Genomic DNA, 27,189 nt, shown 5'->3' on the forward strand with positions numbered 1-27,189 from the left:
CTTACCAATAAGTCCAATCAATGTGGGGCCAGGTTAATTATTCAGCAATCCATCCCCGGCTGTGATTCCCCTAAATTTCATCGCGTAATTGGAACTCTACCGGCCTCCCAAATACGACCAAGAGCAACTTGCATGACGTTGACAAGCAGAGCTTGCTCCTTTGATTTGATTTGATTTGATGTTTTCCTGTTGTCATGACCCATCAAACATGGAAGATGGAGTAAGGTATAATTTTCGCTAGATAAGATGGTGACCATGCACACTTGTCATGCCTTGACGTGGACATATTTAATGTATTTTATTTCTTTATTTTATAATGTCGGTTTCTGGTTGGTGAAAGGAGCTCCATGAGAAAAAAAATTCATTATTTTTCATATTTTTTAGTAGAATAGTGTCATGATTTTTTTATCTTTTCCATGCTTAGAGCTTAGATGAAGAATCTCGCTCTGCTTCGCAATGACGTGTAATTGAACAAATTTCCTTTATTTCAACGCCACTCAACATTTTTGTGAAGAAAAACCGATTGCCTTGACCTGTTTCCCACTCTTTTCTCCTTTATCTCATTGAAGAACAATATTGCGACAGTATTTTGAATGTAAAGTTTCTGATAATTCTTAGAAGCCCTTAACAGGTTTATTATAGTAACTTATGTTTTCTGTCTGTTTTTTTGAAAATAAATTTATTTTTTAAATATTTTCAATGTATTAATATCAAAAATAAAAAAAAATTAATATAATTTCAGGAAAAAAATGCCATTTACCACAGTATCAAAAATACACTGAACATAACCATTTAGGTGGTGGTCAAGTGATAAAAACTTGGGACCAAGCGGTTTGCTCTCTTTGTGGTCTCATGTTCGAGTTCTTAGTTGCTCATATGATGGCCTAGGTGGTGACCAAGTGATAAAAACTTGGGACCAAGGGGTTTGCTCCTTTTGTGGTTTCAGGTTCGAGTTCTTGGTTACTCATATGATGACCATTGGAGACTTACATGGTCGTTAACTTCAGAGCTCGTAGGATTAGTCGTGGTGCGTGCAAGCTGACTTGAACACCCACATTAATTTTTTTTTTTTAAAAAAATACACTAAACATAAACTTGTGTGTACCTACATTAATTTTTTTTTAAAAAAAATACACTAAACATAAACTTGTGTGCATTTAAGAAAATGACCCCTGATAATCTCTCTTTTTCTCTCTCCTTATAATGTAAATGATGGAACTGTGGACTTTTTTCCGGAAAATTTTGAAGGCTTTCACAAGCAAGAACTAGCCTTTTTAGAAGTCAATTCAAAGTGTAAAATAAAATGAATGGGGTCATTTTTTTGGTTGAATTTTACATTATTTATCATTGAAATGGTTTTTATGAGCTATTGCTAGTACGTAAACTTCTGTTGGTTACAATAACAAACAAATACTTGATTTAAACTCGAGTTTAAATACTTTTTTTATTGTGATATTTTTTTATGAGTCAATATTAAATGTAATTTAATTTAATTATGTTATTATTACAAAGAAAATAGTGTATTTATTTTGAACTAGGATTCCTTAATATATTTATTAAGAGTTTAGTTGTAGTTATTTTTAAAAATATTTTTTATATTGAAATAATTTTTTTTATTTTTTTAAAATTATTTTTAATATTAATAAATTAAAATAATTTGTTAATATTTTAGTGACGTGGTTTGCCGCTGAATGACCCAACCATTTTCTGCTACTTGCCAACTTTGACCACCTTCGTGGAGGCTCCTAAATAAAGCTTTATCCAAACAATAATAATAAAAAAGGGCAATAAAGTAAGAATCCATGGCCCCTTACACTGTGACCAATCACCCAATCCAATCAAAACACCAGTACTCTGGTGTACGAAGTAATAACTTTTATAACACCCATAAAGATACTTAGCAACTAAATAAATAAATAAACTCACTCATGCCTTAAATAAATAAAAATATTTCAATTTCGCAGCCCTTCTTCGGTGTGAGTGCAATTTTCCAGCGGTACTCTTTCTAAACAGTATTTTCATTTTAATATATTAAAATAATTTTTTTTAAATTTATTTTTGTATTAACACATTAAAATAATTTTAAAATATTAAAAAAATAATAATTTAAACCTCACGGACTTTTTACCAGCAACACCTTCCCTTGCACTTTCGTCTCCCTCTCGCCACCTCGTCTCTCTCTAATAGCTGCTTCCAGTCCTTAGGGTTTTGTAGAGAGAGAAAGAGAGGAAATTGAAAGAAGAAAACTGAAGTATGGGGAACTCAACGAGGCAGTTGAAGGCTATGCTTCGTAAGAATTGGCTTCTCAAAATTCGCCATCCTTTTATCACTTCTGCTGAGGTAATTTTATTTTTAGTCTAGTTCAGGTTTAATATTTTTCAATTTGATCTTGAATTTTCTCGATTTTCTTCGAATTTGACTGAAGTTTTATTTGATTTTTCTCTTACTTTTGATTAAATTATACGATTCTTGTGTTTTTCTTTTTTATTTCACATGCTTCTAATTATTGATCATCACTTATGTGCTGTTTCTTGATTTTTGTTTTTATTTTATAATTTCCTTGTGCTTGAATCAAGTATCTGGTTTCTTTTGTTCAAATTGATGCGAGTTTTTTATGTTCTTCTCATTTTTTAACTGTCCGTTAATAGGATGAATTGTTTGTTTGTTTGTTTTCTTTCTTTCTTTGTTAAAATTTGCTTTTGATTTTGCAGATCTTGCTTCCTACAATTGTAATGTTACTGCTAATAGCGGTGCGGACAAGAGTTGATTTGCAAATTCACCCTGCGCAGGCGTAAGTTATCTTCAACTTTCACTGTGATTTAAATTTCAATGCTACTTCGCTGGTTATAATTCAGTGACAAAACACTATGAAGAGTTTTGAAAATTGTTTCTACCTTGTTAGTTTAAGCCAAATACAGAGAATAAGTATAGCAAATTTTTAATTTCATGTTTATGTTGTGGAATTAGCTCTTTATGATGTCGTGGGAAGTAAATGTTGTTGTGGGGGTGTTGAATTGTTTCAGGTATATAAAGGAAAATATGCTTGTAGAAGTAGGAAAGGGTATGTCCCCGAATTTTCAAGAAGTTTTGGAGGCATTGCTGGTGAGGGGAGAGTTTTTGGCTTTTGCACCAGATAAAGAAGAAACAAGGACGATGATTAACTTAATGTCAATCAAGTTCCCTCTACTGCAGGTACCCGTTGAACATCTTTTAGTGATTTTGCAGGTTAAAAACATTTTTGTACCCTCCAAACAAGGATGTACTCTCAAAATGTGGGTTTACTTGTGTATGTGTGCGTTATACTTCTATACTTTTCTGTATGACATCCATCAAAGGTTTCATGTAGTGTGGTCTATGGAGAAGGCCTGGATAGCCTCTGTTGTTATTGTTGTTGTTGTTGTTGTTGTTATTGTTATCGTTGCCGCCGCCGCCTCTGTTTATGATTAGGGCCTTTGTGACCGAGAGATTCATGGATTTGATTTTGTAATTTCAGCAAGTTTCTCTGATCTACAAAGATGAACTCGAGTTGGAAACATATTTAACCTCTGATCTTTATGGCACCTGCAGTCAAGTCAAGTAAGTTGTACCCTTGGCATTCTGGTAAAAGTTCATTCCTCATGGATTCAATTCATTTTTATTATGGTTTTAGGCTGTGGCATTGACATCCATGATGGTCTTTCCCCACTTTTCCTTAGGAATTGCTCAAATCCAAAAATCAAAGGAGCGGTAGTATTTCATAATCAAGGTCCTCAGCTATTTGATTACAGTATACGGCTTAACCACACATGGGCTTTCTCTGGGTTTCCTGATGTTAGAACCATAATGGATGTGAATGGACCTTATCTCAATGACTTGGAACTGGGTGTTAATATAATACCGACCATGCAATACAGCTCCAGTGCTTTTTTCACTGTATGTTTACTTATTTCTTCTCAAGTTGCTTTTTCTTCCTGCAGTCCACAAATATTTATTTGCTTCTTACATGTGCCGGTAATTGTTTTTTGCTTTGAATGTCGTCTAGGTTTGTTATAAGTTACTTCTTATTAAATTATTTTTGCTTGTCCATGTACCAACCGTGGCTGTTGTAGTTTGAAACATTTATGGATTTTGCTTTCAAATTTCAGCTATAGCTCCTTCCATTCATGGTTATCATGCACTGCTTATTTTTCTGGGGAACTTGAAGAAGATTGGACAAAATTGTTTGGAAAGAATAATTGAAATTTCATACCTTAGTGAAAATAGCTTTACATGTTTGAAGTTCTTCGTAAGTATTTGGATCAGACATTTGGCACTATCGCTATTGTTTAGTTAGATTGTATGTTATAATCTTGATTTTGAATTTTGGAACCTCATAATGTTGAGACAATCTTTTATGCTCAAAACTAAAAATGTCTTGCATAATTGGCTAAATATACAAGCACCTGACATTGGAACTCTTTTATTAATCCTGTACAGATTCTCTAATTTATCCTTTTATGCTTTAGATTTTTCTTTACAAATTGTGCGGGGAATGCCGTACACTTTTCAAAGAGTAAATTAACAAGGTTGAGCTTCCATGCTTTCTGCAGCTTCAGCAGGTAGTGGATTCATTCATAATATTTGCCTCTCAGCAAACTGAAACTGAGTCTTCAACTGAACATATAGAACTGCCATCGTCCAATTCATTCAACAAATCTTCCTCGCTCAAGTTGCCATGGACAAAATTTAGCCCTTCAAAAATTAGAATCGCTCCCTTTCCAACACGTGAATATACCGATGATCAATTTCAGTCAATTATCAAGAGCGTCATGGGAGTATTGTATGTGTTTTTACCCCTAAGGTTTCAAAGTTTTCTATTATCTTTGTTAATTAGGATTTTTTTTTTGTTTTCCTGGAATTGCATAAGCAGGTATCTTTTGGGATTTCTCTACCCAATCTCTGGCCTTATCAGTTATTCTGTGTTCGAGAAGGTTTGGTAATGGCTATGATAGTTAGCATTAAGTTTACTCTATATCTGTATGATTTTCTTGCTTTTGTTGTATCTTTTTCTTATTTTGACATTTTTAAATAGAGAAATGCATAGTCAATGTTAGTGTTTGTTCTTAGTGCATCCTTGATTTTTAATGTTTCAGGAACAAAAGATAAGAGAAGGTCTCTACATGATGGGCTTGAAAGATGGGATATTCCATCTTTCTTGGTTTATTACATATGCTTTGCAGGTGAACAGGTTTTCCTTATGTCTTTGGATTGAATCACCACTATTGCATGTCCTTACTTGCTTGTTTTGAAAGACTTGCATTATAACTTGATGCAATCGATGCCATTCTATCTAATGTGAGAAAAAAAAAGATATTGTATGAATGCAAATTGCGTGCGTGCATGCATGCATGTACACATGTTTAATTTGCAATATTTTGTTCTTCTTTTGGTTGGCAGTCCATGATTAAATGCCATGAAAGGTTCCAGTGAAGGTGTTCAATGGCTTAAGCTATGTTAACATGTTTTTAGGCTCGAGTTCTGCTAGAAATTAGAAATGCTTCACCCTTGGCGAAGCTGTTTAGTATTGAATAGCCTGTTTCTCATTTTTGGTAGTTTGGTACTTTGGCAGTTTGCAATTTCATCTGGGATTATTACAGCTTGCACCTTGAATAACCTTTTCAAGTACAGCGACAAGTCAGTGGTGTTTGTGTATTTTTTTTCATTTGGACTCAGTGCAATTATGCTGTCCTTTTTGATATCTACATTCTTCACACGAGCAAAAACAGCAGTGGCAGTTGGTACCCTTTCGTTTTTTGGGGCCTTCTTTCCTTATTACACTGTCAATGACCCGGCTGTCCCTATGTAAGTACTCATGCTATGAACAATTTTGTTCTGGCAGAGTTTAACGAAGAACATTTTCTTCCTAGTTGCATTTATTGCAAGTTCTCATATTTTATAACGCAGGCAATATTTATCTAATGTTTTGTACCTATAGGATATTGAAGGTCCTTGCCTCTTTGCTATCACCTACAGCCTTTGCTCTCGGATCAATTAACTTTGCCGATTACGAGCGTGCTCATGTTGGACTTCGCTGGAGCAACATATGGCGGGTATATTCTGTATTTGGAGTTCTTCCTTTGCTTTTGATTATTTTAGAAGCCTTTTTATGTGCTTCTAAACTTTTTAGACAATATTGGTGCAGGAGTCATCTGGGGTGAATTTTTTGGTCTGTCTTCTGATGATGTTATTTGACACATTGATATACTGTGCTATTGGCCTGTACCTTGATAAGGTACATCTCTTAAACTCTTTTTCTTTCATGGAAGAAGTGTTATACTCTACTCTTATGGGTATAGTCTCTTCCTTTACTGTATGTTGTACTGGCAAAAGATAGTTTTGGGACATTTATTCTGTCATTGGTAGGGTTAACATCCCTTGTCCAGCGGGGTTTTCTTGCTTGGTTACATGGAATGATCTGTTTCTGGTTTATGTTGATCCTGTGAACATCGGTTTCTCTTAGATTGTAAAGTTTGTTGTGCCAGTATTGTTGACCGTTTAAGAACTGTTTTAAGCGGGCTTCTTGTCTTTCTGTCAAGATTTGTATAATGTTGGGAATGGTGAATTATCTTGGTTGAGTATCAAGTTTTCTAGTAATTATGAACATTTTATATACATGCACATGGATCTTTTTCACAGCTTAATATATATTGAATAAAATCATAACTATTTAAAAGTTATGTCCCTAGTCATGTAATTTTGATAGTTTTGTTAACTAATTAGTGACACATCAAGTGGCTTTACTGAACAGCTACGCATTGCCATAATTGAAGTTCTTCTATGCCTGTTGTGTGGAAGAAAATCATAGCAACTGAAAAGTTATGCTCCGTGTCATGTAATTTTAATGCATTAATATATGCATTAAGTGGTTTTTCTCATCTGGTAGGTATTGCTGTAATTGATTATGGTTATTTCACCTATCAGAAAAGGGAAACAGTTAGATTGTATCATCTATGATCCATAGAGAAGTACACACCCTGAATTCTTGTTTGTTGGCAGCTATATTTAGCATGCTTTTTATGCTATTGCATGTGTTCTGAACCTTACTGATATCAGTCATCTTATCAGGTCCTTCCCAGGGAAAATGGGATGAGTTACCCATGGAACTTCTTATTCCAGAAGTGCTTCTGGAGGAAGAATAATTTTGTCAAACATCATGGTTCCAGTTTAGAATCCAACTTTAACGATGAGATTTCCAATGAAAGGGCAAGCTTTTTAGGAAATAATACCCATGAACCTGCTGTTGAAGCGATAAGCTTAGATATGAAGCAACAAGAACTTGATAAAAGGTACTCGCTAAATATGAAGCTATCTCTGTTTGCAGTGGATAATGAATATTCTCCTTACATTTTCTTTGTTCAATTTTTAGATGCATCCAGATTAGGAATCTGCGTAAGGTGTATGCTTCTAAAAGGGGAAACTGTTGTGCTGTCAATTCTTTGCAGCTTACCTTATATGAAAATCAGATTCTTGCTCTTCTAGGTTGGTTGTGTAATTCACTTGGTTCTCCTTCATTTCTGTCTCATGCTTTGTCTTTTGTATTTATTCTAACTCCTAGTTTGATACCTGAAAATTAAAATGATGATTTTCTACCAATTACAGTTGTTTTTCTGATAATATGTATTCTGTTTGAGTCTGTGACACTTGCATTTCTGATATGAGCTCTGTGAATCCTACACTTCTAAAATGGCTTTATAAGTGAGATTGTTCAGTGTTTTTTCTTTTTTCCCCTTAATAAAATAAATAGTAGTTGTATAAAAGAAGCTTTATGAATCTGATCTCTCAAGGTTAAAACCTGAAGAATCATTGGATCATATTTAACTGCCCTGATAGTCAATTGTTAATTTGGAAGGGCAACGAGTTACTGGTCTTGTGTCACTCAAGTTAACCAGCTCCATTCTGTCCACCATATATAGGATAGCTCTCTTATTTATAGAGAAAAGATACCTCTTTTTCCCACTTAATGGGATAAATTGTTACGAGTGTAGAGTACCTTGTTTAAAAAGACATTGTTCTTCTGGTCATCTTTCAAGGTACCTGCATGAGGAATCTCATTATATAATTGACTTAACATCTACCAGTAATAGACAATTTTTATCCTCAATGATATCCACAGACACCCCCAAACTCTTGCTTGATTAGATTGTCAAGAGACTTGGTCATTTCTTGCAAGTCATAATGCTTTGAGACTCCTTCCAGGTAGATCCCTTGGAATCTAATACCCTCTCTGTGAACATTAACTAAGCTGACAAAGTGTTGAAAGAAATTATTTGAGAAGTGAATTTCTTATCAGTCCTAAAATACATGTATGTGCTTGGGTTTTTCTCCATGAAATGCAGATGCATTACTCTGGGTACTGTAGCTTTTTATGGAAAAGAGGGAAACCTTATTTATCATTTTGGAGGATAACATTTTTGCTGTTCTGATATAAAATTATCATTTTCAAGGACATAATGGAGCTGGAAAAAGCACAACAATTTCAATGCTTGTTGGTCTTCTTCCTCCTACTTCTGGGGATGCTTTAGTATTTGGAAAGAATATCACAACAGACATGGTAAATTATGTTTTCTTTTTCTCAAACTACCTTTTCCCTTTTGCCTTTGCGGCTCCTCTGTTTGAATGGGCTGCTAAGTAACCTAATTCATCATTTACTCTATTTATATTATTCAATTTGTAATCTTTCATAGGATGAGATACGGAATGGACTGGGTGTCTGCCCTCAAAATGATATCCTTTTTCCAGAATTGACTGTAAGTAAGAAGCATGTTTTGTTTTTTCAATTTGTGCCATACAATATACATTTAGTACTCTCTAATGCTGACAATAAGTGTTTGTTTCTTCTTCATGCTACCTGGATATTACATGCAGCCGAAGTTTTGGACTAGTTATTTGCGTGGACACATTAAGAAAATTGAACTATCCTGACCATATTTTGTCTTTAAACTTGTCAATTACAACACTTGCCCTTTCAAGTGTAGTATAAGAAGTTTTGTTGTTCTTTAACCGCTTTCATATTTAGTTTGTGCTCATGATGAAATGGAATAGTTGGAATATCTATTGTGCCTGTCGCATGCGTATTCTGGAACTTGAGAAATGTAATAGCAAATATCAATTTCTTAAGAGATATGATTGCGGTGATGTTGCTAAATTTTTATATATGACTGGATCTCAAAGGTTATAATCCACTCATATGCATCAAGCCGTCTGCTAATTGTAATATGAAGTATATAGTATTTTAACTAATAAATGCTGTAGATTTGATAACAGCTGATCCATCCTTTACTATCTGTATCTTCCAATTCATTTCTCATTTAATCTATCTGTTAGCTGTTTTTGTCCATGATTATTAAGACACCTTCATGGCACTTTGGTTGCAAGTGGACTGAATCTTTTCTGTTAGGATTGTAATTGTAGCTGTGGATCAGGTACAATTCATTGCTGTTAGAACCATAACAGTATGAGTACGACTAAATTCATGGTACAATTTAATGCTTAATTAGGATGGAAGGATGCCAGAATTCTCACCAGCTTTTCACATAATCTCAAAGGAAAAAATCATGCTTAAGTTTGGCTCGGTCCTTGCCCCCTATTCATCTAATAGGAACACAAATCTGAGAAATAATGTGGGTTCTTTAGTTGCATGGAAGTGCCAGTTGAGATTCCTTTAAATTCTTATGGAGGTTCACAACTCAGATTCATGGACAGTGAGGGAGGGAAAAATTCCTTGAGTTCTTATTGTGGAATTTTCATTCTCAATGAACAATGCTACCTCCGAAAGTCATGGTGCTTAATCTTGTACTTGAATCAACTATTTCATCTATGACCACAACTAGATGAACCTGTTAGTGGTTATGGCACTATCTCTATTGCTGATGTCTCCGTAAAAACTCATTCTTGGACAAGTTGATAAATAACTGATTTTCTTTAGTTGCTATCTTTCGATTTCCAATTTTTATTCCAGGATTTGTTTGACTGATAAATTAAATGGATCTCTCTTTTTTTTTGCTTGAGATGGTAGATGCTGAATTTTGGAGATTGATTAAGTTTGAATTGGTTAATTACTTTATCCAGGTGAGAGAACATTTAGAAATTTTTGCTGCATTGAAGGGTGTGAAGGAAGATATTTTGGAGAGGATCGTAACTGATATGGTCAATGAAGTGAGTTTGTCTTCATTTAATTTGGATCTGTCCTTCATATTTCACTCAATATTTTGAATTATGTCAATCAATAATGTTTATTTTGTAAGTTAGCCTACATATAGCATCCCTTCTTCTTAAGCCTGGATGCATATAACATTCAGTCAACCTTGAACTGATACATGCACTCCTTTTTTTGGCTTCCTTTACACATTTGATATTCTACATTTTCTTAGCTTGAGTGCAAGTTTTGGTATGCAGTAGGAGCTTGGAGAATGAACTTTTTCTTAGTTAAAAAATTGAAAAAAAATTGTTTTGTGGTGTTTAGGTGGGTCTGGCTGATAAGGTCAATACTGCTGTGAGGGCTCTTTCTGGTGGCATGAAGAGGAAATTATCTCTGGGAATTGCACTGATAGGAAATAGCAAGGTGATTTAAATATGAAAGCATGTTCTTGTTTCTTGTTGTTGAAATTGTGAGGAACCATTTCTCATTAGTCTATCACAGGTCGTAATTCTTGACGAACCTACGAGTGGGATGGATCCATACTCAATGCGCTTGACGTGGCAGTTAATAAAAAGAATAAAGAAGGGCAGGATAATCTTACTTACAACACACTCGATGGATGAAGCTGATGAACTAGGAGATCGGATAGCTATCATGGCTAATGGATCCTTGAAATGCTGTGGAAGGTAAATTCTTTTAGACCATTATCTGATATTTTCTTGGGTCAACGAAACCTCATTATTTTCAGAAACTATTTTGTTAGTGGGCAAATAGCAGTTTAAGAGTAGGACAGATGTCACATTTCTGATGCTTGATTTATATACCTTCCCCAGAAAATGGAACTAAAAACATCTAGAAATAAATGATTGGTTTATATTGGATTTCAAGCATGGTGAAGGTAGCATACCTTCTTTTCATTGAGTGCAGGCTCGCATGATGCTATCGATGCAATGTCATGAACATTTCTTAAGCAGCTTTGTGTTTTGAAATTTTTGTTTGTATACTTTGGCAAGTTCTCATTGGACATGAAATTTTGATCGGCAGCTCCCTGGCAGTTTCATTTTAGAAAAAAATAGTTTTTTTTTTCCAGTGCAAATTCTTCACCAAGGTTCCCTTTTTTGTGCCACCGCATCATGAGTGCTACCTTATTGTCACGTATCATCCTCTGTTCCTTGTAGAGGAAAAAGTTTTAAAGAAAATTTTTATCAAGACCCTGCAATTTATGAGCAGGCATCATAAATTGCAGGCGTCATATATAAAAAATATAATAAATACTTGATCAACTAATATATGGATTAGGGGCTTTCTGGTAAACTCACTGAAAACAAAGAAAGGGATTGAGCAAAACTTCGAGGAATATTTTATTTTAGTCTTCATTTTTTGGGATGTAGTAAGAGACAAAATACAAGAATCCTACAGTTATGGAGAATGATTGATTAAAGTGGTGAATGAAAAGAAGTTTAGATGGTTTTGGTGATAAAATCTTGGGAATTTTGCCCCTTTTAGTGGTTAGAGAGAGTATAAGGCAAGGCCCTTTTTTGTTGGTTTGGATTAATTTGATCATTTCTTAAATATATTGGCAGATCTGTTATTCGGTGCACCATACACTTCATAATCTTTTGTGTTCTTAGAATCTATACATCTTGTATAAAGAACGTCCTCTTGACACGTGAAAACCTGTATAAGATGATTGCCAAATGATTACAGAACAATGCATAATTTCCAGTCGTCATTACTATTTCTAATTTTTCTCTCTTGTCTAGACTCCGTAGAGGCTAGAAAATAACTGCAATAATTAATTTTCTATATGGGAAATTCTGGTTTGTGCTGCGATTCCATAAATTCTCTTCCCAGCTAGACAACATAAGCTTAATAGAGCCATGGATTTCACCATTTAATCTGATTCTGATACCAGATGTAGCTTTTTTTTGAGAAGTAATTGCCCTCTTCTTGGTGATTGTCCAATATCCCTTATGAAACTTTGACTGGTGCTTTTGTTAAAAGCTGGATCAAAGTATTCCTACTGTGACCTCTGAGAAATCATTTTTAAGCAAGCTTTCCTCTGATTTTTATGTGAGCGCTTCTTTCAAGATCATGCCTTGATAAATCTTGGTTGGCTAACTTTGGTAGAATAATTGGCCATTTGTGTCTTTAACAAATTGGCTTGATATAGTTGTTACTTTTATTATGTCATATCCAGAGCATACTACACCATATCAATGTTTTTGTTCCTTTTCCCTCTTTTTTTAATGCTATGCACCTTCGTTTTGATCCAAGATTCTGTAAATTGTTAAAAAAAAATGACAGTTTGTATTATGTAGAATAATTGTTAGTTCAGATGTTTACATATCAATCTTTGGTTTTAACAGCTCCCTATTTTTGAAGCATCAGTATGGGGTTGGTTATACCCTTACATTAGTGAAGGTCAGCTCCTCAATCTGATATTTTTCAATGAAACTTCTTAATGCTCATGTATAATGGTCTTCATCACCAAACTATTGGATGATGTTATTTTTTCTCTTTTCTTTCAGTCGTCACCTACTGCTTCTGTGGCTTCTGATATTGTTTACCGCCATGTTCCATCTGCAACATGTGTGAGCGAGGTATCAACTTTGACATGCATTGGACATTTCTTAAGCTGTCCTATCTCAGGACCTGTTAAGATGCACATATAAGAATAGAGTTTATGAAGAATTTTTCAAAAACCCCCTGATTGCTTCGGAGTTGTTTATCTTAATGTGTTTGGAATTAAGCTTCTGAATTTGATTTATTATTTTCTAGCACTCGCATGCATGCATGCATGCATGCATGTTCTAAGTTTACTTGTTTCCCAAAAGATTCCTCGTGTATTCATGATGCTATTCATATGTTATCCCTGATGATCTTCCTTTTTTAATTTTCATCTGTGGTTTGCTCTCTCCCCAGGTTGGAACTGAGATTTCTTTCAAGCTGCCTTTGGCATCATCGGTTTCTTTTGAAAGCATGTTTAGGGAAATTGAAAGTTGCATGAGAAGATCAATTTCTAAATCAGAAATGAGTAGCAGTGAGGACAAAAGTTATCCTGGCATTGAAAGTTATGGTATTTCAGTCACAACTCTGGAAGAGGTATTCCTGAGAGTTGCAGGATGCGGGTATGATGAAACTGATGATTTCGTGGACAGAAACAACATTCTTTCATCTAACTCTACAGTTCCTGCAGCTTATGACAATCGCCCTTCCGAAACAATTTTTGATGCAAAAATTTTGGGAAATTATAAAAAGATTATTGGATTCATATCTGCCATGGTGGGGAGATTCTCTGGTTTAATGGCCGCCGCAATCTTAAATTTCATCAATTTCTTAGGTATGCAGTGCTGTAGCTGCTGTATGATTTCAAGATCAACATTTTGGCAGCATACTAAGGCATTATTCATAAAGAGGGCTATATCTGCTCGGAGAGATAGGAAAACAATTGTTTTCCAACTTCTAATTCCTGCCATTTTCTTGCTTTTTGGTCTTCTTTTTCTCAAGCTTAAGTCACATCCTGATCAGCAGTCTGTTACTCTAACAACTTCACATTTTAATCCTCTCTTAAGTGGTGGTGGTGGTGGTGGTCCAATTCCTTTTGATCTATCCTTGCCTATTGCAAAAGAGGTTTGTAGATCTTATTCTTTTCTTCTTCTGTCTGTTGTTATGTATGCTGTTTTCACAGCCTTTGAAGTCATAAAATATGACTGGCTGGTGAACTTCCTTTGGGGAACATTTGAGATCTTCAAAGCTGCTAAATGCAGGTTGCTGGATATATTAAAGGGGGGTGGATTCAAAACTTTAGACAGAGTGCATACAGATTCCCTGATGCAGAGAGGGAATTGGCTGATGCAATCAAGGCAGCAGGACCAACTTTGGGACCGGTTTTACTTTCTATGAGTGAATTTTTAATGTCTAGCTTTAATGAATCCTATCAGTCAAGGTGTGTTGACCTGAACTCTGAATTTCTTTTCACTCTCTTATACAGTTTTCTGAATTGCATTTTAACATTTCTTCATTTATTATCTGTAATCAATCTTCTTGCCAGCTTCATCATGTTTCAGTTTTTCAAACCATTGTGAAACTTTTGCAGAACTAAAGTTTGCAATATCTATTCTTTTCTTTCATAAAATAAATGGTGTAAGCATCTAAATCCTTGTATATGGAGCCTATATATCTTTTCACAAAGCCACAGGTAATAGCATAACTATTAAATGTATTTTTTTTTCACTGGGTTTGGGCTGGTGTCATATATTGTCACCTTTTATGCAACCACTCTGTTAGTCAATTGTACTTGTCTAAACAATGGTATCCCCTGCTGGTCCAGAATGTAGTTTCTCAATTGTACCTGTCTAAACAATGTGTTTAGATTTTCAATGGATAGTAAACTGATATTTCTCCTAAATTGAACTGTTAATTTGGGACACAACCAATTTATGGTATAACACTTTTTGCCAAGAAAAGCAGTTGGAACTTCTGGTTGATTATATCTTCCATGCATGGCTTATTGATCAGATGCCTCCTTTTCATTTCATGATATATTATCATGTGCAGGTATGGGGCTGTTGTGATGGATAAACAACATGATGATGGAAGCTTGGGATATACCATTCTACACAACAGTTCCTGTCAGCATGCTGCTCCAACCTTTATCAATATAATGAATGCTGCGATTTTGAGGCTTGCTACTGGTGATCAAAATATGACAATTCAAACACGCAACCACCCTCTGCCGATGACCAAAAGCCAGCACTTACAACATCATGTATGTTTCCTTTCTCATGCTAGATGTTTTCAAGCCTTCTAATGGCTGACAGCAAAGCTTGATCCATATGGATTAGACTTCTTTTTATAGATTTCTATCCCAGGTATTGAGAATACTATAAAGAAAATTATGTTGAAGGAAAGCCATTGGGGGACGGAAATCATTATACATAGTTTTAAAACCCGGCCCGGCCAGGCGGGTTGACCCGGGACCCGGCCGACCCGGGGCTGGAACCGGGCCGGGTTGATGAAAAAATAAGGTAAGCTATGACCCGGCGGGTTGACCCGGAAACCCGGACGACCCGGCAAAACCCGGTCAAAAACCCGGTGGTAACCCGTTGACTTTTATTTATTTTTTTATTAAAACGACGTCGTTTTGAATTTTTTTTAAAATAGAAATTGACCCGGCCGACCTGTTCGACCCGGTCAAAACCCGGTGACCCGGTCAAAACCCGGAACCCGGGCCTTGGACCGGGTCAGCCACCGGGCCGGGTTTAAAAAACTATGTCATTATATAATCTGAAAAATCTGTGTCTGAATATGTTTATCATATTTAGAACATTTGTCATATGGATACTGGAGGTTTAAAATGTGGGGCGAGGTGGGGTGGGTGTGCTGTACTAGGGAAGAATTCTACATGCTTGATTGGGGACACAATCTCTTGCATTTATTATTGTGTATTCAGTTGCTATCCTGTGATACATGGCATCCAATTATGTTATGAATGGAGAACTATAGGCTTTATAATTCAATTTCAACTTGAGGGAAGAGTTATACTGAGACATTGTGAAATTTGAACAGGTTTTATTTCTAATTATAACAAAATGGAACCTTGAGATTTGTTTGATGTTATATTGTACGAAGTTCTTCACATCATGATGTAGGAGTGCCTTTGTTGGCATTTACTCTTTCTATCACTCTCTCAGAACAGTTCCATTTAGACAATGCTTGAATTTATTGCATTATCTTGTGAGTATGTAGGATTTGGATGCCTTTTCTGCTGCAATTATTGTCAATATCGCCTTCTCATTCATTCCTGCTTCATTCGCAGTTGCCATTGTGAAGGTATTATATCTGAACTCTATTGGGAAATGTTTAGTCTAAGCACTTTTCTTCACAGCTTTACTGTCTCTCTCTACTGGGTGGGCATGTGGTAGTTTTGCTGGCAAAAAGATAGTTATATTTTAGTGTATTATGCTTCTTGGAACAATTGTTTGTAGTCAATGAAGTTGTTGTGGATAAATTTCAGTCACTTGGAATCTTGTATAAGATTTCAGATGGGTCCAGATGTGGTTCAATTTGTTTTAGGACTCACTCATGGTAATAAGCTAAAGAGTTAGAATAAGCATCCTATCTGATAATGTCAACAACAAAATTTCACTTATTAGCATGCAACTTTATTGAATTCTTTTAATGAGCATTTTATTATAATTTTTTCCATGTGCTGTTGGCCTTGTTTCATTTCTGAGATTTTAGATGGCATTATAATGTGATTTGTTACTAGAATGTATATTGACAACTTTAATTTGGTGGTGACAGTAAATTTGTTGTCTTTGGAAAATTGAAGTTGAGGCCTTAATGTTTTTTTTTTTTTTAAAAAAAACGTGCTTATTCTTGATATTTCATCAGTTTAGGATGTTTCTTTACAAGTTAGTAGGTGGTCTGGTAGTGTTAAATCCTTGCACCAAAGGGAATTGCATTATTCATCTTGATGGGATTATGGTCCTCCAGTCCTCTCCTGCCCCATAATATTTACCTCTTTTTTGCTTCATTTGCAAATTCCTCCATTGCCAGTCTTACATTTCTTGTGATAAATAGATGACTCAACTCTAAAAGAGTTATTTTGGTTTAAGGAACTTATTTTGTTTTTTGAAATATAGTTACAATTCATTAAACAACATGTAGAGATGTTATTGGTCCAACATAACGTATATACAACTCTAAATGTGGTGCCCACCCAACCTCACTTATATGTTTTGCTTTTCATTTTAAAACAACTAAAAAAAGTTCAAGGTTCTTTTGGCTTCCGAGCATTATATGTTGTTTGGCTTTTCACTACCACTATTATTTCTCGTGGCTTATTTGACCTTGTACTTATTATAACTCTTACCAGTTATATACAGCTACTAAAATAACTGCATGTCTAGCTGAGTTTATTCTTGCTTGAAATTCATGCATTGATCAATATCAAAACTACTTCACCTAATCTATTTTTATGACAGTCTGTTTTTATGCCTAGTTGCTAACATCAATGAAATAAATATTTGCATTTTTTTCATTTTTTTTCCATGGGAAGTATTTCATAATATCTAGCTTGATGCAGGAACGTGAAGTTAAGGCAAAGCACCAACAATTGATTAGTGGGGTACGTTCATATTTTAGAGGTGTCAGCTCATGACATTTTGCTTACTGGAAATATATTTAAAAAACTAACATTATAATAATGTCCTTCCTCTCAGGTTTCTGTACTTTCATATTGGGTTTCTACATACATCTGGGACTTCATTAGCTTCTTAATTCCTTCATCTTTTGCTCTCTTACTGTTCTATATTTTTGGTATGTTTCTAGGCTCTCATTCCTATCTATATACTTCTAAGGAACTTAATTTAGGTTTATGAATTTGGCTTGGTCACATTTATGCCATTCACATTGGTTATTGACTTTATGCATATAACCAAAATGCTATTAATTTATTTTTCAATTTCTAGTTATAGACCGCTAAAAATGTTTGGCAACATACTAGTAGTTCAGATGCTTAAGTTGTCTTATTAGATGTATCGATATATGTTCATGCTATGGTATGATATGCTAATCTTACTTTCTATAAGTACGTTGGCTATATCAAATATTGAAATGCTAAATTGTGTAACTTGGTGTTTTACTAGGATGCATGTCAATATTAGATTAATTTCTAGACTGATTTCTTATGGACATGGTGTGACGTGGGGAAATTTCTTCCATATTTTTAGCATCATAATGTGTATAGCATTATTTCATTATTGATTAAAATTTTTAGGTTTTGAGGAGTTTGAGAAGAGTTCAAGACGCGGTTTGGTAAATCAAATATATCTTTTAATCTGATCGTTGGATTGAACTGAAATTTTAATAGAATATTTTTAAGGTTCTTTTTCTTATTGGGTTAAAATTTCACGATGATCGGAGATAAGAAAGATCTTCAAATAAGGCCCGGAGTTACTATGCTAGATTGTCTTTATTTACCTTATTGCATTTGGATTATTTTTTTCTATTTAGTTTAGGAATTTTAATTTAATTAGGATTTTTCTATTTTGGAATCCTAATACTAGATGGATTATATTAGTCACGTAAGCGTTTTAATTATGAATCATTTTCTATAAAAGATTTTAGGGTTAATATAAAAAAGGATATCTAGTTTATTTTCATATGAAGATTATTATTCAGACTTTTAATGAAACACCAGAGAGTTTTCTCTAAATTCCCATACAACTTAGGTTTGTAACTTTAGGACATGAGAACCTTAGCTTTCGTTAACGCTTTACGCTACATCAATTGATATTAGAGTAGTTGACCTCTTTGATAGACGAAGACAGTAGCGACCTGTTTTGCGATGTGGGAGTTGAGGCCCTTTAGGGTGTTGTACGGGCTCAAGAGCAAAAACTAGATTGTTGGGAACAAAGGTTTAATTGTTCGGAGCAAACCATAGTATATCTAGCTCAACTAATGGGTAATGTAGACAGGGATCGAGAACAGAAGATAAACTTGTTTGGAGACTTATCTCGAGGTAGGCCAAACCCTAGACCCATTCCTGAATTTGATGAGATTTCATTCTACAATGGGAGATTTTTGAAGAAAAGATTTATTAAGTGGTTAGTAGAGTTGGAATCTTACTTTTATTTCAACAAGGTTACTTATCATAAAAAGTAGGACTTGTACACAATTTTCTTTTGGTGTTAAAGAATGGTAGTTTGAATTTATAGACTTTAGAACTCGTATTGGTATGCCTTTAATTTCATCTTGGCAAAATTTGAGACAATCATTTGGAGTTTATATAAGATGATTATGAAGATGTTTTACATTGGGTAGATAAAGCAAATAGTTTCTTATTATTTGTCTTATGTTCAACCTTCTCAAAAGGCAAGGAGAAAAAACATGAAGGAGTTCAGTGAAAGCAAAATTTCAAAGTTATCTAATCATGTTGAAGATAACGTGATCAAAGAGGGTGTTAGCAAACAATTTCAGTCTTTTGACCTGAAGTTGGAGAAGCTACTGGTAGATGATGATCTTTCAATAATGGATCAAGATCTTGCAAGTAAGGACATGGAGGACATGAAATTTTTTGACAATTCTCGTAAAAATATTATGAAAGATTATCTTGTATTTTTCTTAGATACAGAAGTTGGAGTATTGAAAGTTATAGATGATGATGAGGTCAAGTTCGAAGAAAAAGAATGTGTGAAGGAACTCCAAGTGGACTTCATAGGAACGAAAAATTATAACATTAAACATGGAGTTTTCTTTAGCATGCTCATATCAAAAATTAAAATTTAAAGCTCACCGGTCATGGACATGCTATTTTGTGAATATGTTAGCTTCAATACTATATTCAAAATATTTGTTCATTTGGAGTGGAAATGTTTAATTTTTGACAAATAACTCGAGGACAAGTTTTTCAGAAATAGAAAAGGCTGATGTGGGGAAATTTCTTCCATATTCTTGGCATAGAAAAGTTTATTGCATTATTTCATAAATGTTTTAAGATTTTTAGGTTTTGAGGGGTTTGAGAAGAATCCAAAACGCATTTTGGTAAATCAAGCATAACTCATAATTTGATTGTTGGATAAAGTTGAAATTTTGACAAAAGATTATGAAGGCTCTGTTTCCTATTAGGTTAGAACTTCATGATGATCAGAGATTGAGAGACCTTTAAATAAGGCTCAGACGTTAGTGTGTGAGATTGTATTTATTTACCTTACCGTATTTGAATTTGTTTTTCTATTTATCCTAAAACTTTTAATTTAATTATTATTTTACTATTTAGAAATTCTAATGTTAGATGTATTCTATTAGCTAGTTAAGTTTTCATTAAGAATCCTTTCTTATAAAGGATTTTAGGACTAGTATAAATAAGAATGTATAGTTTATTTTTGGATGAATATTATTATTCAAACTTATAATAAAACACTAGAGTTTTTTCTTAAATTTCTCTACAGCATAGGTCTGTGATGAGCTTGAGAACCCTAGCTTCTATCCACGCTATACTCCGCGAGTTACCAAGCTAAAGAGTGCAATTGCATTTTCTTTATTTTTCAACTAATTTCAGGAGTCTATTTTTTGGTCTGAAAGTCTCTTGCTAAAATAGGGTTTCTCACTTCTATAAGTACTATCGGTTAGCATATTGATTGATGCATTCGACGTTAGGCATTTTGCTGGGTGTTCATATGAACATGGCAATGGATGTATATATTTGATATTCTATTTTGAAAGAATTCTTGAATGAGTTTAAAGGGATTTTACAGGAGCATGCTATTACCATATTTTGTTACTTATTTTCTTGTTTCTACCCATTCTTTTCTAGGTTCCACCCATGCTGAGTGATGACCATTTCTTAAGATTGTGGATAAAATATCTAATTGGGAATCTTTTATACCTACAGGCATACTTCCATTCAAATTCCAGTTTCCACATAATTGTGGGAGTTAGACAGTACTGGAAATTGAATGCTGTTGTTTATAACACTTGTGAATACTTCTCTGCATAACTATGGCAAACTAGGAGAAAAGTTTCTTTGGTTACGTTTGTTACTGAATTGGCTCTGGATGAAACACCATCCAGCCATGACTGCCTCAAATTTTACCTTTTTTTTACAGTCATATATTATGGTAAATATTACTTGCTGACAATATTAATTTCGGCCTGTAGGTCTGGACCAGTTTATTGGAAAGGATTGCTTCTTGCCAACTTTCCTCATGTTCTTAGAGTATGGACTAGCAATTGCTTCTTCAACATATTGCCTTACCTTCTGCTTTTCTGAACACTCTATGGCTCAGGTAGTGCTCTGTCACTCCCTGATTCAGTTTTCCTGACTTCCATGCCATTAATTTTTCTCCAAAGTGAATGTTGATGTTTTTACTGTACGTGCAGAATGTGGTTCTGTTGGTCCACTTTTTCACTGGGTTGATTCTCATGGTTATCTCATTTATCATGGGCCTTATACAAACAACAGCAAGTGCAAATAATTTGCTAAAGGTTGATTCCTTTCCCCAGAGTCAGATGCTTTTGTATTGACCATACATGGCATTTCTCAAACCAATCAAATGTCAAGACATCTAAGCAGGCATTACAAGAGGCAGAAAGGGTTTTGTTCCATTCAGAAACTTGAACTATAAGAATCAAGCATATCCAAACTTCATTTAAGCTATCACAATGTTCTACATCTTTAAGCCTTTTAGGACCTTTATTTATCTCATGTTATTTTGGGGTGTTGAGGGAGACAGGATGGTTTGAGTTAATGAATAGGATGTGTAACTCTTCTTTCTTCACATCCTTGAGCATAAACCTATCCATCCTGCAATAGTTGCATCAGAAAAGAGAGATTTTTGTAAACTTTGCACTTCCACCTGTCTCACCACACCAAACTGGAAAAACATAGTGCATTGCATAAAATTAGAGAATTCTTCTGCAAGTGCTGCATAGCTGACAGTCATTTCCCTGACATTTTTATATGCTTTATCAGAACTTCTTCAGATTATCACCAGGATTTTGCTTCGCTGATGGACTCGCTTCACTGGCTCTTCTAAGACAAGGGATGAAAGATAAATCTAGTAATGCAGTTTTTGACTGGAATGTAACTGGTGCTTCCCTTTGTTATCTCGGCTTTGAGGTGAACTTTTTAATACCCCCCCCCTCCTTCTGCTATAATGTTTTTAACTTTAAAGTTACATCCTGGCAAGTTTTTGGTGGTAGTGAGATGTGCTCATTAAAAACCTTTTTTCTCTAATAATGAGAAGCTTAGCTTGTGACATTGAAGGGGAATGAAAAAAATAATTATTATCCATACCTACATTCCTGTTGAACTAGGGCTGATTCAGTTCTCTCACTTGTGACAGAGCATCGGTTACTTTCTTCTCACACTTGGGTGGGAACTGTTGCCTTTTCACAAATTGACTCCAGTAGGAATTAAGCGGTATTGGAGGAGCATCATGAATCTCCATCATGACACTCATGATTTAGAACCACTTCTAAAATCTCCATCAGAAACTGTTGATCTCAACTTTGATGAAGACATAGATGTGAAAACAGAAAGAAATAGGGTACTTGCAGGTTCCGTTGACAATGCTATCATCTACTTGCGTAACCTTAGGAAGGTATTTCCTATTTGTTTTCTATAACAGTTGTTTCATGTATACCGATACTGCAACAATCTACTACTGTATTATAGCAATTTCTCTTCCCTGTTTTAGGTATATCCTGGAGAAAAACATCGTACAAAAGTTGCTGTGCGTTCTTTGACTTTCTCAGTTCAAGCAGGAGAATGTTTTGGCTTTTTAGGAACAAATGGAGCTGGGAAGACGACTACATTGTCAATGTTAACTGGTATATTCCATTATTCTTCGTGTAACATAATCTGATGTCTTCGATAGATATCTGTGACTAGTCATAAATGTTTCTTTAATTTATTCAACTGAGGCTCTTTTCTTACAGAATCATTAAATTGATGCTTCATTAATTTTTTTTTCCTTTTCAAATTGTTGCAGGAGAGGAATCCCCAACTGATGGAAGTGCTTTTATTTTTGGTAAAGACATGCGTTCAAATCCCAAGGCTGCCCGTCGGCATGTATGCCTCAATTTCTCTGTTTCTATTCCTTTTCTTGATAGAAGTTAGATTCTTGTTGGATGATATATGGTTGAGATTTTTCTGACTTGCCAATGTTGTACCAATCATTTGCAGATTGGGTATTGTCCCCAGTTTGATGCTCTATTGGAATTTTTAACTGTCCAAGAGCATCTTGAGCTTTATGCAAGAATAAAAGGAGTTGCAGATTACAGAATAGATGATGTATGTATATTACTCCAAGTTTAAGAGTACTGTAAACCTAAGTTGGTGGTTTATTCATGATTTCCAAATGCTATAACTAGAGTTTATGGGGTGAATAAGTGCTCCAACCTGATTTGCAAGGATTCATGTCTAGTTTACTACTGTACAAAGCAAAAGTCTGTACATACAAAATAAGTTACATGAAAAAAAACCTCACCAACTGACATTGCAAGTCATTTAATCCTGTGGGCAGGTTGTAATGGAAAAGTTGGTGGAGTTTGACTTGCTGAAGCATGCCAACAAACCATCTTTCACTCTTAGTGGGGGAAACAAACGCAAGTTGTCTGTTGCAATTGCAATGATTGGAGATCCACCTATTGTAATTCTTGATGAGCCATCGACAGGTAAGTGCACCAATCCCTTGCATTGAAAATTTCCACCTGGGGGAGGGGTTGCTGGTTTTTTCCCCATTAATACATTCTTGAAAAATAATGATACAGAAATCATTGTAATCATCACTTGCTTTAGATAGCTGACCTTTCATTTACACTTCACCATCCATATATATTCACTTCTGCTAAGTAGAGAATGAAGCTTTCAATTTGCAGTATAATTTTCTTTCTTAAACCCCCATCTCTGTCCCAGTTTTAGATTTCATAGACATTTTCATATCTAACCAGTGCAAACTCTAGTTGAATTCAATGTGCACCATATGTTGTGTGCATTTAGGATTCTGGTATCTGGATCAATTTTGTGATTTTTCTTTTGTTTCAAGACTTGATTTGTTGTGTTAATAGTGATATTACTGAGCTTTCATCAAATTTATACTAATGCAATGGCTCATCTTACTTTATATTTTCTGGATGCATTTTCTTCATGTACAATTTTGCAACGTTTATAGGAGCTCTACAGAAAACAAAACATATTTAAATCTAATATCGAGACTAGCAAACCCGAGTGTGTGTTGCACTGGCTCCTTTCTAAGAAAATGTAGTTTACATATTTTGACCCCGAGACCTTTTCTGAATTGCCTTTCCATGCAATATTCAAGCCATTTTTTTAAATTCAACTGAGAGTTTTCATCTTGTACTAGATCTAGAATTTTTCTTCTTTTTTCATTGTTTTCAAAGTGTCCTCTAGAACCAGCCTTAGTGAAATAATGTTGTTCTCGGTAGGAAATTATCTTTGATTCATCGATAACTCAACATTATTGTTCTTCTTTAGCTCAAATGAGTGTCAGATACTAATTATTACTGATTTTAGGCATGGATCCTATTGCTAAACGATTCATGTGGGAAGTCATATCTCGTTTGTCAACCAGACAAGGGAAGACAGCAGTAATTCTTACTACCCACAGCATGAATGAAGCTCAAGCACTGTGCACCCGAATAGGAATAATGGTACCAATTCACTCAGTGCTTCACAAGCTTCAAAAACCTGGTAATGACCATTGACAGAACTTGTTTTTCTCCTGTTCTAATTTTGAAGGTTGGAGGCCGATTAAGATGCATTGGAAGTCCTCAGCATTTGAAAACACAATTTGGAAATCACCTTGAACTAGAGGTATGTCATGACTCAAAGATTAATGATCTTTTTTTTGAGGTTGTTAATTTGAATGAATAAAGATTCAGGAACTTACATTTACAATCCTTCTAGAGACTGGATCTGATTTTTTAAGTTCTCCATCTGTGCCCTCAGGTTAAGCCTACCGAAGTCAGCTCTGTAGATTTGGAAAACCTTTGCCAAACCATTCAAAGCAGACTTTTCGACATTCCTTCACATCCAAGAAGTTTACTTGATGACATTGAAGTTTGCATTGGGAGAATTGACTCCATTACATCTGAAAATGCATCAGTGATGGAGATCAGCTTGTCTCAAGAAATGATTATTTTGATTGGAAGCTGGCTTGGAAATGAAGAAAGAGTGAAGACACTTATATCTTCAACACCCATTTCTGATGGGGTCTTTGGTGAACAGTTATCAGAGCAGTTGGTTCGAGATGGTAATAATCTGTGAACATATTGATTGTCTGTCCATCTTGTTCTTCCTCTGTAATTAGGAGTTTCACATACCACCATATATTCTAATCCATTTATGTGTTTAGCACATTATGTTTCGTTCCAACTTACACATTCTTCGAGTATGATGGTTATGAGTTGTCACCATATATTTTTCTTGTTAACAATGCATAAGTAGACTTTATCTATAATCTTGATAGTATAGTTTTCAAAAAAAAAAAAAAAAAACACTATGGGAAATCTACAAAAATCTGTACTTTTTTGAGTTAGTTTATTGATTTCTGTGTGGCTAGTGGCTTGGTGCTTCATACTTCTAGTAGCCATTCTTTTCTCCAATTCTAAGTATTATGATTTGCTTTTGAGTTTCTGTAGGTGGGATACCTTTGCCAATATTTTCAGAGTGGTGGTTAGCTATAGAGAAGTTTTCTGCTATTGATTCATTTATCCTGTCATCCTTTCCTGGGGCAGCATTTCAAGGTTGCAATGGTTTGAGTGTTAAATATCAGGTAAACTTCATAATGATTTCATGTTCTTATTGAGTTTGTCCATGGAGTTTTTCACCTTTGATGTTTGAAATGGTATAATTTCACTAATCCACAGCTCACTCACTATTGACGTGCTTCTAGATGACTGCAAATTGAATAAAACTGGAAATTCTTGTCCTGGTTTTGTTTTTCCATTCCAGTTCATTCTTGTTTCATTAATATTAATTTCTTCAGGAATAATATGAAATATATGGAATTTCATTCCTTTAGTTAATAAGTGGTGTAGTGTAGTTGCATGTTTTCCCATTGCGAAAAGGACCTGACACTGCTATTGTTATTTCATGGTAGAAGTCCAGGTACTTAAACCTTGTGAAATCCACTTCCATGTTAATATATCAAATTCCAAGTGTTCAGAATTAAAATACCGATGGAAGGAGAAATTAGGTGCTACTATTAAAGAATGTAGGTGCAAGCATGAATCAATCAAGCCAGAATAAATAAATAAAAGACCTAGGCTCTTGAAACCAGAAGGATGATATAAGGATGCATGGAGGTTCTGTTAATCAGGAGCTGTACACTTCATTCTTCCAATCTTATTCTTTCCCATGTAGCCTGAAACACTAAAGTGGAAAAAAATAATAAATAAAAGCCATAAGCTCTGATTTTGTTTATCAGGAGCCTTCTACTTTATTCTTTCAATTCCATTTTAGGCTTTATGAAACCCAAATAAGAATCAGGATTGTTAGGTTCCTGGTGAATGAATCATAAATTTGAAAAGAAAATCCTTTGATATAATTTTCTTTATATCAGTTTGATGATAGAAATTGATTGATTTAAGTTGCAAAGAATTCATTTCAATTTATCTGTTTCACTTGCAACTCAATCAGTTTCACGTCAGTGTTAGAGAAAGAATGGTGATAGAAAAAACAAGTTAAGATACCAAGCATTTTAGTTTGAAACATGAAAAATGCTTGGGTGTTTAACTACAGATTTTGGGCATTCCTAAGTAGTAGAGGTCTCGCAATATACCAACTACTAATATACCTAAGCAATTTATGCCAATGAGGATGCATTCCTTTCTTATCATGAGGGTGAGGGGTGTGTTTCTTGTGCGTGCATGCCCGCAGGCAAGCTCTCATGTGTGTGAGTTGCATCCATTTCTCTTCCAGCAGTCCAGAATGGCCTCTGCAGGTACTGACCGGCTCAATTTTTATTGCAGTTGCCATATAGTAAGGACCTATCGCTTGCAGATGTTTTTGGACACGTCGAACAAAATAGGTGAAGTACACCACTACATCTTAAATTAATGCTCTTTTTTCTCTTTTCTTGGTGAGTTTAAACTCAATAGGTATTCTTTACTCCAGAAATCAACTGGGCATAGCAGAATACAGTATCAGCCAGTCAACACTTGAGACCATTTTTAATCATTTTGCAGCAAGTTGTTGAGGTAACTTCAAATTCTCAACACTGTTTTTATGCCCCTAATTTTTTTTCAGATGGGTTGTATGTATGAGCAGAGATATGCTTCTCCTTCTGTTAAAAAAAGAACAATTTAATAGTTTGTAAATAATAACAGTCGAAATTGTATGTACATAGTTAAACCCAGAACATTAATATCCCGCTAGCTCTGGTGTATGAAATTGTTTATCATAAGAACAAACTAATATTGATCTGCTCGTGCAATTTACTTGTTGCATGGGATACAGTGGACCCGTCTCGGAGCATGTTAAGTGATATTTCGTGCTC

General features: G+C 34.8%; 1 protein-coding gene across 4 annotated transcripts; it reads left to right on the top strand.

The window, feature by feature from the left end:
• Positions 1-2,124: 2,124 nt before the first annotated feature.
• ABCA1 (ATP-binding cassette A1) lies at positions 2,125-27,189 on the top strand. 4 transcript variants are annotated; one of them, XM_011049771.1, is made up of 40 exons: positions 2,125-2,340; positions 2,712-2,791; positions 3,024-3,192; positions 3,494-3,576; positions 3,696-3,912; positions 4,569-4,798; positions 4,889-4,949; positions 5,112-5,198; positions 5,588-5,820; positions 5,954-6,068; positions 6,161-6,250; positions 7,084-7,304; positions 7,385-7,497; positions 8,463-8,569; positions 8,703-8,765; positions 10,087-10,173; positions 10,481-10,579; positions 10,658-10,842; positions 12,526-12,580; positions 12,688-12,759; positions 13,082-13,789; positions 13,927-14,105; positions 14,717-14,927; positions 15,908-15,991; positions 17,250-17,291; positions 17,386-17,482; positions 20,825-20,952; positions 21,047-21,151; positions 21,639-21,785; positions 22,012-22,269; positions 22,366-22,498; positions 22,660-22,739; positions 22,854-22,961; positions 23,194-23,344; positions 24,204-24,340; positions 24,429-24,503; positions 24,639-24,942; positions 25,331-25,464; positions 26,663-26,721; positions 26,808-27,189. In XM_011049771.1, the coding sequence occupies exons 1-40, from the start codon at positions 2,254-2,256 to the stop codon at positions 26,887-26,889; spliced, it is 5,676 nt and encodes a 1,891-aa protein (XP_011048073.1). In that variant the 5' UTR covers positions 2,125-2,253; the 3' UTR covers positions 26,890-27,189. The 4 variants fall into 4 exon arrangements, with proteins under 4 accessions (XP_011048073.1, XP_011048074.1, XP_011048075.1 ...); XM_011049772.1 differs by lacking the exons at positions 2,125-2,340; positions 2,712-2,791 and having other exon boundaries at positions 3,101-3,192; positions 3,650-3,912; XM_011049773.1 differs by lacking the exons at positions 2,125-2,340; positions 2,712-2,791; positions 3,024-3,192; ... (1 more) ...; positions 3,696-3,912; positions 4,569-4,798 and having other exon boundaries at positions 4,895-4,954.

Source organism: Populus euphratica, unplaced genomic scaffold (assembly GCF_000495115.2).
Source record: "Populus euphratica unplaced genomic scaffold, PopEup_1.0 scaffold138.1, whole genome shotgun sequence".
Classification (NCBI taxonomy): Eukaryota; Viridiplantae; Streptophyta; class Magnoliopsida; order Malpighiales; family Salicaceae; genus Populus; species Populus euphratica.

Bases quoted from the DNA above. Each gene is read 5' to 3' on its own strand.
- ABCA1 (XM_011049771.1), top strand. From the start codon at position 2,254: ATGGGGAACTCAACGAGGCAGTTGAAGGCTATGCTTCGTAAGAATTGG. The intron at 14,928-15,907 runs GTATGTTTCCTT...GTGAGTATGTAG, and splicing joins GCCAGCACTTACAACATCAT to GATTTGGATGCCTTTTCTGC. The intron at 22,962-23,193 runs GTATGTATATTA...TCCTGTGGGCAG, and splicing joins CAGATTACAGAATAGATGAT to GTTGTAATGGAAAAGTTGGT.